General features: G+C 36.9%; 1 protein-coding gene across 1 annotated transcript; it reads left to right on the top strand.

Annotated features, from left to right (window-relative positions):
* Positions 1-2,255: 2,255 nt before the first annotated feature.
* On the top strand, positions 2,256-9,308 carry LUM (lumican). Its single transcript, XM_037064659.1, has 3 exons — positions 2,256-2,465; positions 4,859-5,747; positions 8,504-9,308. Exons 2-3 carry the CDS (start codon positions 4,880-4,882, stop codon positions 8,656-8,658), a joined length of 1,023 nt encoding a protein of 340 aa, XP_036920554.1. The 5' UTR covers positions 2,256-2,465; positions 4,859-4,879; the 3' UTR covers positions 8,659-9,308.
* The last annotated feature ends 2,434 nt before the right edge of the window (positions 9,309-11,742 follow it).

Here is an 11,742-nt window from a genome sequence, read left to right as displayed (position 1 = left end):
ATCTGGTTACTGTCAGTTTGTTCCTAATTTCAGTGTTTCTAGTTCTATTTTGCTTGCCTGTTTGTTTTGTTTATTATTTTCCACTTATAGGTGAGATCGTATGGTATTTGTCTTTCACTGCATGGCTTATTTCACTTAGCATAATGCTTTCAGTTCCATCCATGCTGTCGCAAAGCGTCAGTAAATGAATGGATAAAAAGATAGAAAGCACTTCAATGTATCAGTCTCTTATGTTATGCCACACCTTATACCAATAGCATTATATACCTGGTGTCTTTTGCTGCTCATGTTTGCCTACAGAAATCACAATATCCATCTTAAAAATGAAGACACTAGAGCGACCAAGTTACATATATATATTTTTTCATTCTTACTCCTGGCAGTTTGCTAGAGAAAGATTCTAATCTGTATGTATCATTTCCTCAAAATCTAGGTTCTACTATTTCCTGTTCCAGGGCTGACATTACCACTTCCATTACCACAAATGACCTGACACTTAACGCACCAGGGTAGAAAGTTCATTTGTGACCAACAGGCCTAAAGTGTAGATGTGGCTGTATGTGTGTGATATACAAAGAAATAAACTATTGTTTCATTTTTGCCACTTAAAATTATTGCCTAACTAACATTTCAGTGTTTTCTCAAAGGATACTAATATTGCCTATAAAATATTTCAAACTGATTATAAAAATCACTTTGTCTTATCTCCCTGTCCACCCTCTTCTCACCTACTGAAAGTATGTATAATTTTGTTCTTCCATTTACTTAAGTGACTTTTAGCAAATTATTCAGACTTTCTGAGCCTCCATTGCTACTTCTGGAAATGTGATAAAAATCTTAAGTGGATTTTCAAGCATAAAATTTAAAGTTAGAAAAAATAGTTATTGTGTCATAAAGAAAACTCCTAGGAACAGATAGCTGAAATTTTTGAAACAAAATCTCACATTATATATTTTGACACACTCAAAGATAATGCTTAGATTGTTTTAACTATCCTCTTATAATGTGCCACTTAGCTATGAGATTTGTCTATTTGTCTTTTTTCTTCTTGATTTCTTCTAAGTTTATTCATTTCTTCCATCATAAAATTAAGGCCTTTCTATAATTTTCCTAAAATAATAATAGTAAAATATGCTATGAATCACTTTATAATTCTATGAATTACTTTCAGGAAGGTTATTCATTGTTTTCTAACAGTTCTGTGGCAAAGAGAAGGTATTTATTCTAATATTAATTTTTCAGGCAAATGCATCAATGGTCATGAAAATTAAATAGCTTTTCACAGTTTATAGTTAGAACGTGACATATTTAAATTATTTTAAGAGAAAAATTTCTTACAATGTAGCAACTTAAAAATGCCTGATTCTAAGAGTTCTTATAAACCTGGGTAAATGGAAATTTTAGAGAACAAAAATCCTATAAATACAGCTGATACATTCACAGAATGAAACAGACAAGCAAATGAGTAGATCTCTCATTTGCTAAAACCATGCATCAGAAACTGACAATAAAAGATACATCAATGTAAGCCTGTAGGAGGTTATAATATTGCATAATTTTAAGTTTTGGAAAAAGCATATTGCTAGCATGCAATGACAGAGTGAAAGATTATTGCTTTGTGATATTTTAGTATACATTTTTTATGTCTTTTGGCATTAAACTAGAGAATGCTATCTCTAAGTAAGGTTTTGGATGAATTCCTAAATTAAATCTATAAAATAAGAAGCAGGCAGAACATGGTTGATTGGTTCCAGACCTGAAAAGTGTAAAATAGATCCCCTGAACATTTGAAGTAAGCTGGAAAGGTTGTTATTTATCATTTGCAACAGAGTGTAAATGAAGTAATTTTCATGTTTCAGAACTTAATGTAAGCTACCCTCCTGGAAAAAATTGTTAGTCCTAATAAATCAATATAGACTTCAAAAGTAAGGGGCAAAAGAATTCAGTTCCTCTAAGTCTGTTCATTTGCATTTTTCTGAAATTATTTATTCTGCTTACGTTTTATGAGACCTGTAGATGAACATGGGAGTTGGCTGAGAGAATCGCATTTAATTTTTGCCACAGCTACAATAATGAAGAGCTTTGTAAGAGGAATGTTCTCACTCTAGATGCCTCCCTTGCAGCAGGACTCAAGTTTTGGTTAAAAGCTATGGCATTTGGGCTAGTGAAGCACGTATCGCTCTCCCATTCCATAGGGAATGTGCTGGGCTGTCCTTACTCACCACGTCCACCTGCACTTCGTTAGAGAGCAGAGCGTTCACATGCCACACCACAAGATCCCCACAATGACATAACTCCATTCAGAGACTGGCGTGACTGGGCTGGGTTTTCCCCCTTCAGCTCTTGTATCACTGAGAATCTGGCAGCCAGTTCCGTCCTGACAGAGTTCACAGCATATATTGGTGGATTCTTGTCCATAGCGCATCTGCTTTAAGAATTAACGAAAGCAGAGTCAAGACGGTAAGGTAAGAGCTGTTTTAACTATAACACTGGGGATGCTGACTGTTTGGGACAGTGTTTATTGTAACAGGAACAGAAAAGATTCCAGAGTAACTCTGCCAATTGCTATTCAACAGCAAATCTATAGTTTTGTGTATTTACTTTCACACTTTTCTTAATATGTTTTCCATGATTTAGAGATTTGAGATAAATTTTATACAGTGTGTGCTATGTTGCTTGGCAAAGGAAGTTATAAAAGTTTCAGGGTTGGAATGAGAAAATATTTAAACTAGACAGTGAAAATGTATGGCAATTAGAATGTTATTTTATTCTAATGAGTCATGTGTGTTAATATTGTTACAGTTGATTTTGCAGCAAAGAAAGGCCACTTTGAACAGTATTAAAAGTATTTTGCCACACACTGTTGCAGTTTGTTACCATTTGCCATAAATGTTTTACGTTGTTATGAACTGTGTGAGCCAAAGGACTCAGAACCTCTTATGGATTACTTATTACTATTTTGTTAATTTTAAAGATTTGGTTTTTGGGATATATGTTTGAATGGATATGCTTTGAAGAAATTTTGGGAAGCATAATTTATTTTCTCAAAAAAAAGCATTTCTTCCATAACCACAGGTATTTGCAAAAACTGGGGAAACTAAATAAAGCACACTTTTACTTCATAGTGGAGTACTTATATGCCCACAAATTCTCTTTGAATTCAGAGCCCTTATTTACACTCTGCCAAAAAATGTGAAAGCATTTTTATTACTATTCAATATATTATAGTTACTATATATATTTTAGGGTATACTGAATTAAAATAAATTGAAATATTATTAATAAAGCAAGACGAATCTTTACAACATTAACATACTGTAACATAAAGAATCCTATATATACATTAGCAATATTAATTGTTCTTATGGCCAAGTCCTGTCAACTAAATTAAATGACTCCATCATTATCTTAGGAAATAACATACCAAGAATCTGGTTACAGATTACATTGTGTCAGCTATAAGAGTATTTCTCACACCTTTTTTTGTGTGTTTCATCTTCTAAAATAAGGTGCCTTATAATTCCAAGTTAAAGCAAAGCTGTTTAAAGTTCTTGATACTAAAAGCCCTACTTATCCCAAACTCCATAGATCCAAAAGCATAAACCATCCTTCCCACAGGAGGATATACTGCCTTATAGTATCTAATGGAATATGGAGCCTGCCTCACACTAAGGGTTCCCCCCAGTGACTCACTTCTCCTTAGCTGTACTCTTCACTCTCCAAAAGTCCATTGCTACATCCTATTGCCCTTAACCTAAATTCCTCACCCCGGACTTCCACAAGCGATTAAGATATACTTTGTTCAGCTTCAACTGAGAAACAGATTCATACTAGATCATTGCTACAAATTGTTTTTAATTTAAAATCTCACTTTTATCCTTTTTGACATGGGTCCTACTGCCACTGTTAAATACAGACTTTCTTCAGTGTCCAGACCTCTCCCATTCCATTCTGTAAAAGCACTAAAATCCAAATAAGTGAACCACACCTTCTTAAATTTTGGCATGAAGAAAGTAGAGAACTTGTCAGTTATTGACAGAAAGGAAAAGTTATTCAAAGGTTGGAAAAGAATATATTTTTCTATCAGTTGGATCTCTTTCTAGGTTTAAGAATGTTCAAAATTTGTGACTTTTTTTGATTAATAAACACTAGTTCTACTAAAACTTATATTCTAAATATTAATTTCCGAACAGCCTGGTAAAGTGACTGAAAGTATGGAATGTTAAACTAAATCTAAAGTAACATCCACACTAACCCCACCAAGAACCAACAACAATACCCAGACATTTGTAAAGGAATGTGCTCCCCTCACCCCCACCTCTGGCCACACACATAAGAACAGCCTTCCTCCCAGCAAACCCACAGATTGCTCATGTTCCCAGTAAGGGTCTTCTTAATGAGACGTTTTAATGATGTTGAATGGTAGGGTAGAGTGTACAGTTTACAGTTGTCTTCTCATTTTCATTTTTGTGGTTTTGAAGGATGTTCTGAAGCAGTGCTGTAGCATAGTGGCCAATAGGCACCACCCAGACACCTCTTGCAGGAAAAGCATGTAATTCAGGAAGGACCTGGAGAGATTGTCTGCGACAGTTAAGCCTGGCTCGCCCAGAAGGGGGCGCATGTGTATGCAGTCTCGCCAGAAGCCTGTTCACCACCTTCCAAGTTGTAAACATCCATCTTTCTCCTCATACTTACATAAAAATTAAAAATACACTCCTTAGACTCACTAAAAAAAGCAGCAAAAAGAAGGCCAACTACAGAATAATGAAACATAATTTTCTAATATCTTTAACATTGCAAATCTAATATCCTTTTCCTGAAAGCATACTATTTCATAATATGTTTCCACTTTATTTAGGATTCAAAGCATTCATCAAAAATGAATCTAGGTGCATTTACTCTCCTCCTGGCACTCATAGGTGGTGCCAGCAGCCAGTACTACTATGACTACGACTTTATTCTGGCGGCGGCGTATGGGCGATCCTCACCAAACTGTGCCCCGGAATGTAACTGCCCAGACAGCTATCCATCGGCCATGTACTGCGATGAGCTGAAACTGAAAAGTGTGCCAATGGTGCCTCCTGGAATCAAGTACCTTTATCTCAGGCATAACCAGATTGACCATATTGATGAAAAGGCCTTTGAAAATGTGACCGATCTACAGTGGCTCATTCTAGATCATAACCTTCTTGAAAATTCCAAAATAAAAGGAAAATTTTTTGCTAAACTGAAACAGCTGAAGAAACTGCATATAAATTACAACAATCTGACAGAATCAGTGGGCCCACTTCCCAAATCTCTGGAGGACTTGCAGCTCACTCATAACAAGATCAAGAAGCTCCGTCCTTTTGAAGGACTGGTAAACCTGACCTTCATCCATCTTCATCACAATCAACTGAAAGATGATGGCATTTCTGCTGCTTTCAAAGGCCTTAAGTCACTCGAGTACCTTGACTTGAGCTACAATCAGCTATCCAAACTGCCTTCTGAACTCCCAGTGTCTCTTCTAACTCTCTACTTAGACAACAATAAGATCAACAACATTCCTGATGAGTATTTCAAGCGTTTTAAGGGGCTGCAGTATCTGCGTTTATCTCATAATGAACTGGCTGACAGTGGAATACCTGGAAATTCTTTCAATGTATCTTCCCTGCTTGAGCTGGATCTCTCCTATAATAAGCTTAAAAACATACCGACTGTCAATGAAAACCTTGAGAACTATTACTTGGAGGTCAATCAACTTGAAAGTAAGTATAAAGCTGTGCCTCTGTTTGATTGATGTATCCTCAAGTTTTAAAATGCCTAAGTTGTGCAACCAAAATACTGCACCTGTCTCCATTAAAAAGTAACTAAAGTGCCAAAAATCTCTCTCTAATTGAAATGTAGAAGAATCTTAGCTCGATTATTTTTCCAATATCTGGCCTTTCTTTGCAGTGTCCAGATAAGGAACCATTAGATCAAATAATTTAATCACTAATTTCTTGTAATATAATATTCTGGGCTGATGAATACTGCTGTGTTATCACTTACTATTTATTTGTTATTGCCTCCTTGGTGGCTTAGATTTGTGTCCTACATTTATTTCTTGGCAATGTCTAGCTGAGGGAGGCCCACACAAGTGCAGAGCAGGCACCACTGACAGAGGCTTTCAAGCCTCCCTCCCGCTCATCACAGAGCAGCCCCCGGGGTCCTCACCATCCTCTCTGTCATGTTTACCTGGGACTCAGCACAGTGCTCCGCTGTCAAGACTGTCATCTACCTCCGTCATCCCTGCTATGGTGTGTGGCTTCACAGTGCTCTTACAAAGACTGTGAGGGAGATTAAGGATTTGGAACATTTTGAAAGTAATGATACAGAGCTCCTTTTCTTTTACACAACCCTTTGCCCCATTTGATTTTTCCAGTTTCTCCTTCATTTTTCTTGCTACCACCGTTTATTTTTCATTCATGTTCTGGGTGGGAGTTTGACCTGATCCACTTGGACTATTTATATGCTCTTCTTGTCCTCTGGGACATTTTTTCAATTTAATCAATACAGATTTAGGGAAATTGACATTTACTATTCCCCACCTTACTCTTTAACAAGGCTTGGCAGAAGGGAAATGGGTGATTCATGGATAAACTTTGTAAATTAAAAATCAGGTGGGAAACACTTCTTCACACATGAATCAATTGTATTTGCAACATAATCTATTGACATTGAACAACGTTATGCCATGAAAGTTGGTTGTCTTGTAATACTAGATAAGAATATTGGCATTCCTATTAGAAAAATTAGCGTGCCTTATTAATATGATACTTCGCAGTTTCGCGGTATTTTCCTGTAACTTCTAGGAAGGTTGGGGTATTCTCGTGAAGGAGACCATGGCTGCTAACTCTGACATGCCACATGCTCTTTCTTATATCTACAAAACTTGCTTGTCATACAAGATACAGTCAAGCTTTTGGAGCTGAACCCTTACAGTGATTTTTAGTAGAAAACTCATTGTGTGGCAATTTGTGGTCCCACATTATAATTTGTGGTTAGGAGGAAGGATACTTCACTGGCCCAAATGCTAATGTTTGAGGGCTGTAGAGGTCCTGTTACACATGGTAGGTGGAGATTAGCAACAGGTAGAAGACCACCTCTTTCTCTGAGGTAAAAGAGGAAAGAGCAGTTTTGGAGGGACAAAGACCAGGCTTCATTATGTGATTGGAAGAAAGAAGAACCAATGTAGATGATGGGAAAGTGGTCTGTAGTAGAAATGCCAACAGCCACTCAGTGCGAAGCTGAGATTGAAACCATAGTGCCTACCGCATGTGGCTCTTTGGAAATGAGTAGTTACCATTCTTCCTTATCCTGGACATTTAGGTATGTACATTTCAGGTATTTTTGTCAATTGTCTTTGCATATATATCTTCAATTTAATTTATTTTTCCACATAATAATTATGTATACCAATTGTCTACATTTTTTATATAAAAGAGCCCCTTAATGTTCTCTACCACTAGGAAATCTATAGTCAGAAACTATTTCTCTTATTTTGAACTTAACAAGTTTAAGCTGTAGCTCAATCACAGATCTTCCTACTGTGACATAAGGTAGTTTGAAGAAAAAAACACAAAATTTAAGAATACCAATAATTATTTAGTACATATTATGTGCTAACACTCTGTGAAGTACTTTACATACCTTGATTAATTTAATCTTCATGCAACACAGTGTGATAAATACATTATAACTCACAAGAAGATCAGATGTATATTTCAAAGTCATCCAGCTGTTAAATGGCAAAGGCGGAAAACTAATAGAGGCCTAAGCCTGTGTTTTTTCCCATTGTCCCATACTTTTTCAGTAGTAGGTACCATAAGAAAGATCCCTGGAATTTGATCAATGTAATATTTAATACAGCATCATACAAGTAAGGAGCAGAGTGTATTGGGCTTCTACTGAAGTCATTGTTAACTAGAATTTGAGAATTTAAAAAAAAAGGTAAAGGATCAATAAGGTTAATCTGAAACAGACTTGAGCAGCCATCGACAGCTTCTTTGTACACATATAAACCATGCAATCTAGTAACAATCTTAATTTTCATTAAAAACTACATCAGTTTTTCTCCTGTGGCAGTTTTCTGACCACGGAAAAGGATGTGGCTCAGGTGATGGACATTGCATGATGACTTGCTTTTTGCCTTGGAGTTTTGAATCTGTCATGTTGGAACACTCTTTATTCAAGTCTTTCTAAACCAAAAACTTATAATAAATGTTGTTCCTAGAAAAATTCCATTGATTCTTCTGATCCACCATAGTTATTTTATTAAATATTGTTATTTCATTTTATAGTCTAAATTTTTTAATAATTTCAATTTCAAAGAAATACTGAATAAGTGCTTTGTTTTTGTTTTTGTTTTTTTATGGGAAGAAATCCTATTACATATTACTATGAACTTGAGGATTGTCTTTAATGATTGTTTTAAGCTTGTGTAATAAAAAATGATTAAACTTTTTTATTCTTTGATTTCCAGAGTTTGATGTGAAAAGCTTCTGTAAAATCCTGGGACCATTATCCTACTCCAAGATCAAACATTTGCGTTTGGATGGCAATAATATCAGCCATACCGATTTGCCACCTGATATGTATGAATGTCTACGTGTAGCAAATGAAATTACTGTTAATTAATATCTGCTAATTTCAATTATATTGAAGTATATCCTGGAGCAACATTTTATGATTATATTTTTCAGTGTTTTGGTTTTCATAGTATTCGATTTTGTAGTTGTTCTTTATTACTTCCATAAATTTTAAATTCTGAGAGAAAATGTTTTGTAAACATTTTACTATTTTAAGAAGAAAAGATGAAAAGCAGGCCTATTTCATCACAAGCACAGACAAACACACATATAACAACTTAATGCTTTATTTGGTAATTCAGTATTTTTTACATCTCTCCTGTCAAATGATATGTGAAGCCTTTTACTGGATGCATGGAAGTCAGCCGAGTTTTATAATTTCTAAATCTTGACTTAATGTGCCCAAAAGCATGAACTACATACATATGAATGTTTACTGCTTTGAATCAAATATCTTAATACATTCAAATTTGTTGAACTAAAATGAAAGGGGCAAATTTTAAGACCAATGATTTTGAAAAATATTAAACAGAATTCATGGTCACATACATTTAAAGCAGAAGTTTTAGTATTGAGAATTTATATAGTTACCTAAACTTTTCTATAATTGTTTTCCACTTTGAGTCATATGTATGTTTCCTTTTTTATTATTTGCATGTTATGTTTAACAAGCTAATAGAAAAATAAAACATAGCAAATGGCATCACTGTGTTTGACTTCTTGTAAAATTTATGTCTCTCATATATAAAATACAGTCCTGTGTTACAAAATGATATTTCAGTGAACAATGGATCACAGCTATGATGGTCTCATAAAATCATAATGGAGCTGAAAAATTTCTATTGCCTGACGAGATCACAGCCATTGTGATGTGGTAGCACAACACATTCTTCCTGTGTTTGTGGAGATGCTGGCATAAACAAACTGACCACAATGACAGTCACATGAAGTATAGGACACTACTATATATAGTATAAAATACTCGATAATTATAATAAATATGTTATTGGTTTATGTATATGCCATGTGGGGGCGACTTTCCTCGCAAGTCCCCCTTGTGCCACGGATGAAAGTAAACATGACAGAGACATGATGTATCTTCTTGGGGAGGAGAGGTGGCCATTTTCCCAGAGGAAAAAGGCCATGAGCAGTGGCCAGTTTCTCAGGGGAAAAAGGTGTTGAGCCCACTCCTCTAAGGGCTTTTATTGGGTTGTGATACACAGGAATACAGGGCGGCAAGGATCAAACAGTAGATAACATTGCAAAGAAATCTGAGGGCTTAGTGTGATTCAGAGTCTGTCAGGAACAGAGTTTTAGAGTTTCCTGCTCGAACCCTTAACATATGAATGAAAGCACTCTTAGCAGAGCAGATTTCACAGGTTTATCGGGAAATCTTTGTGATGCCAGATTGTTCCCCAGGATACGCTCTAGCAAGGCAAGGAGCTGCACCTCTCCCCATCAGGTATTCAGGCTTAAGGGGATTAGAGCCAGGAAGCACTTCTCCCAGAGGACATGGGGACTCAGGCTATGTCAAAGGCAGGGAGCGAGAGTCCATTGCTCTTTGTTGCAGCCCCCCCCCCCTCATTCCTTCCATGAAGGCCTCCCAAGTGATCGAGTCTGGCTTAGGTTGCCCCCTGCTGTGAGGGGTCTTACCAGTCATTGACTTCCAACCAAGCTTTGGGGGCAGGGAGAGGAAACTGAGGCAGCGTTTGCTACCAGAGACAAGTTTTGTATCCTGCGGCTGGAATTCCAAAGATTGCCCCTTGCCCTTAGCCAAAAGGGGTTGAGATACAATTCCTAGAACCAGGCAGAGTGGTCTACAACAATACCGTACTATACTTCTTATCATTATTTTAGAGTGTATTCTTCTTCCTTATTAAAAAGTTTCTTGTGAAAGAGAATGCCATATTATGTCAGCATCAGCCTCATCTATCTGATGTTTATCTCTCTTGAGCGCATCATTGTCTTTTATGTTTGATTCAGTCTCATGTTGTTCTGTACCTTTAGTGGAGCCTAAGGGTACAATATTCATGAAGTCTACAGCAGGGTACAGTAATGTCCTGGACCTTCACATTCACTCCCCACTCACTCACTGATTCACCCGGAGTGACTCCCAGTCCTACAAGCTGTATTCATGCTAAGTGCCCAGTACAAGTAGAGCACGTTTTATCTTTTGCACTGTATTTTTACTGTTCCTTTTCTATGTTTATATATACAAATACTTAACATTGCCTATAGTATTCAGTACAGTAGCTGGCTGCCCTGTGGCATAGGGGTAGGAGGCTATACCACGCAGTCTGTGTGTGTCTTAGGCCACACCCTCTAGGTTTATTGGGAGCAAGCTCTGTGGTGTTCGCACAGTGACAAAATTGCCTGGAGAAAAATTTCTCAGAACACATCGCTATTAAATGGTATATGACTGTAATAGATTAAAATTCAAAAACTATCTCTAACCTGCAATATTGTACTCATGTTAAATAGAATTCCCTACTAAATAGTCTGCTTCTAGTGTCCATTTGCAAAACATTTTTAAACATACTTTACATCATGTACTTAACAGTGTCGAGATCCCAGTTCCAGTTCATGAGGTGAAGGGTTTCCCACTACCATCAAGCCATTCTCTGGACATCAAGTGGGTGTCCCACAATCTGACTCAATTCTGACACTATTAACCAGGAGATAGTGTCAGGTTCTACAGGTTAAGAGCTCAGTCCTACCAGACTGTACCTCCTCTTCAGATGCCAATAAAAATCCCAGGTAACATGCTACCTGCACTTCTAACCAACTGGCTGAAAATCGGAGGATCCCAATACTTCATACTTAAGCTTAATTTGTAGAGTGGCTCACAGAACTCAGGAAATTTGTTTACTCACTAGATTACCAATTTATTATAAAAGGACCTAACTCAGGAACAGTCAGGTGGGAGAAACACACAAGGCAAGCTGTGGAAAAAGGGCCCAGAGCTTCCCCGCCCTCTCTTAAGCATGCCACTGCCCAGAGTGTCCACCAGCTCACCAATCTGAGAGCTCTCTGAACCCTGACCTTTCAAGGTTTTATAGAGACTTCAGTACTTAGATGTCATCAACTAAATCACTGGCCACTGCCAACTGGACTCAATCTCTAGCCCCTTTCC

This window comes from Sturnira hondurensis, unplaced genomic scaffold (genome assembly GCF_014824575.4).
Source record: "Sturnira hondurensis isolate 20B ecotype Veracruz unplaced genomic scaffold, ASM1482457v3 Scaffold0015509, whole genome shotgun sequence".
Lineage (NCBI taxonomy): Eukaryota > Metazoa > Chordata > Mammalia > Chiroptera > Phyllostomidae > Sturnira > Sturnira hondurensis.
This window is presented reverse-complemented; position numbering and strand designations above follow the sequence as displayed.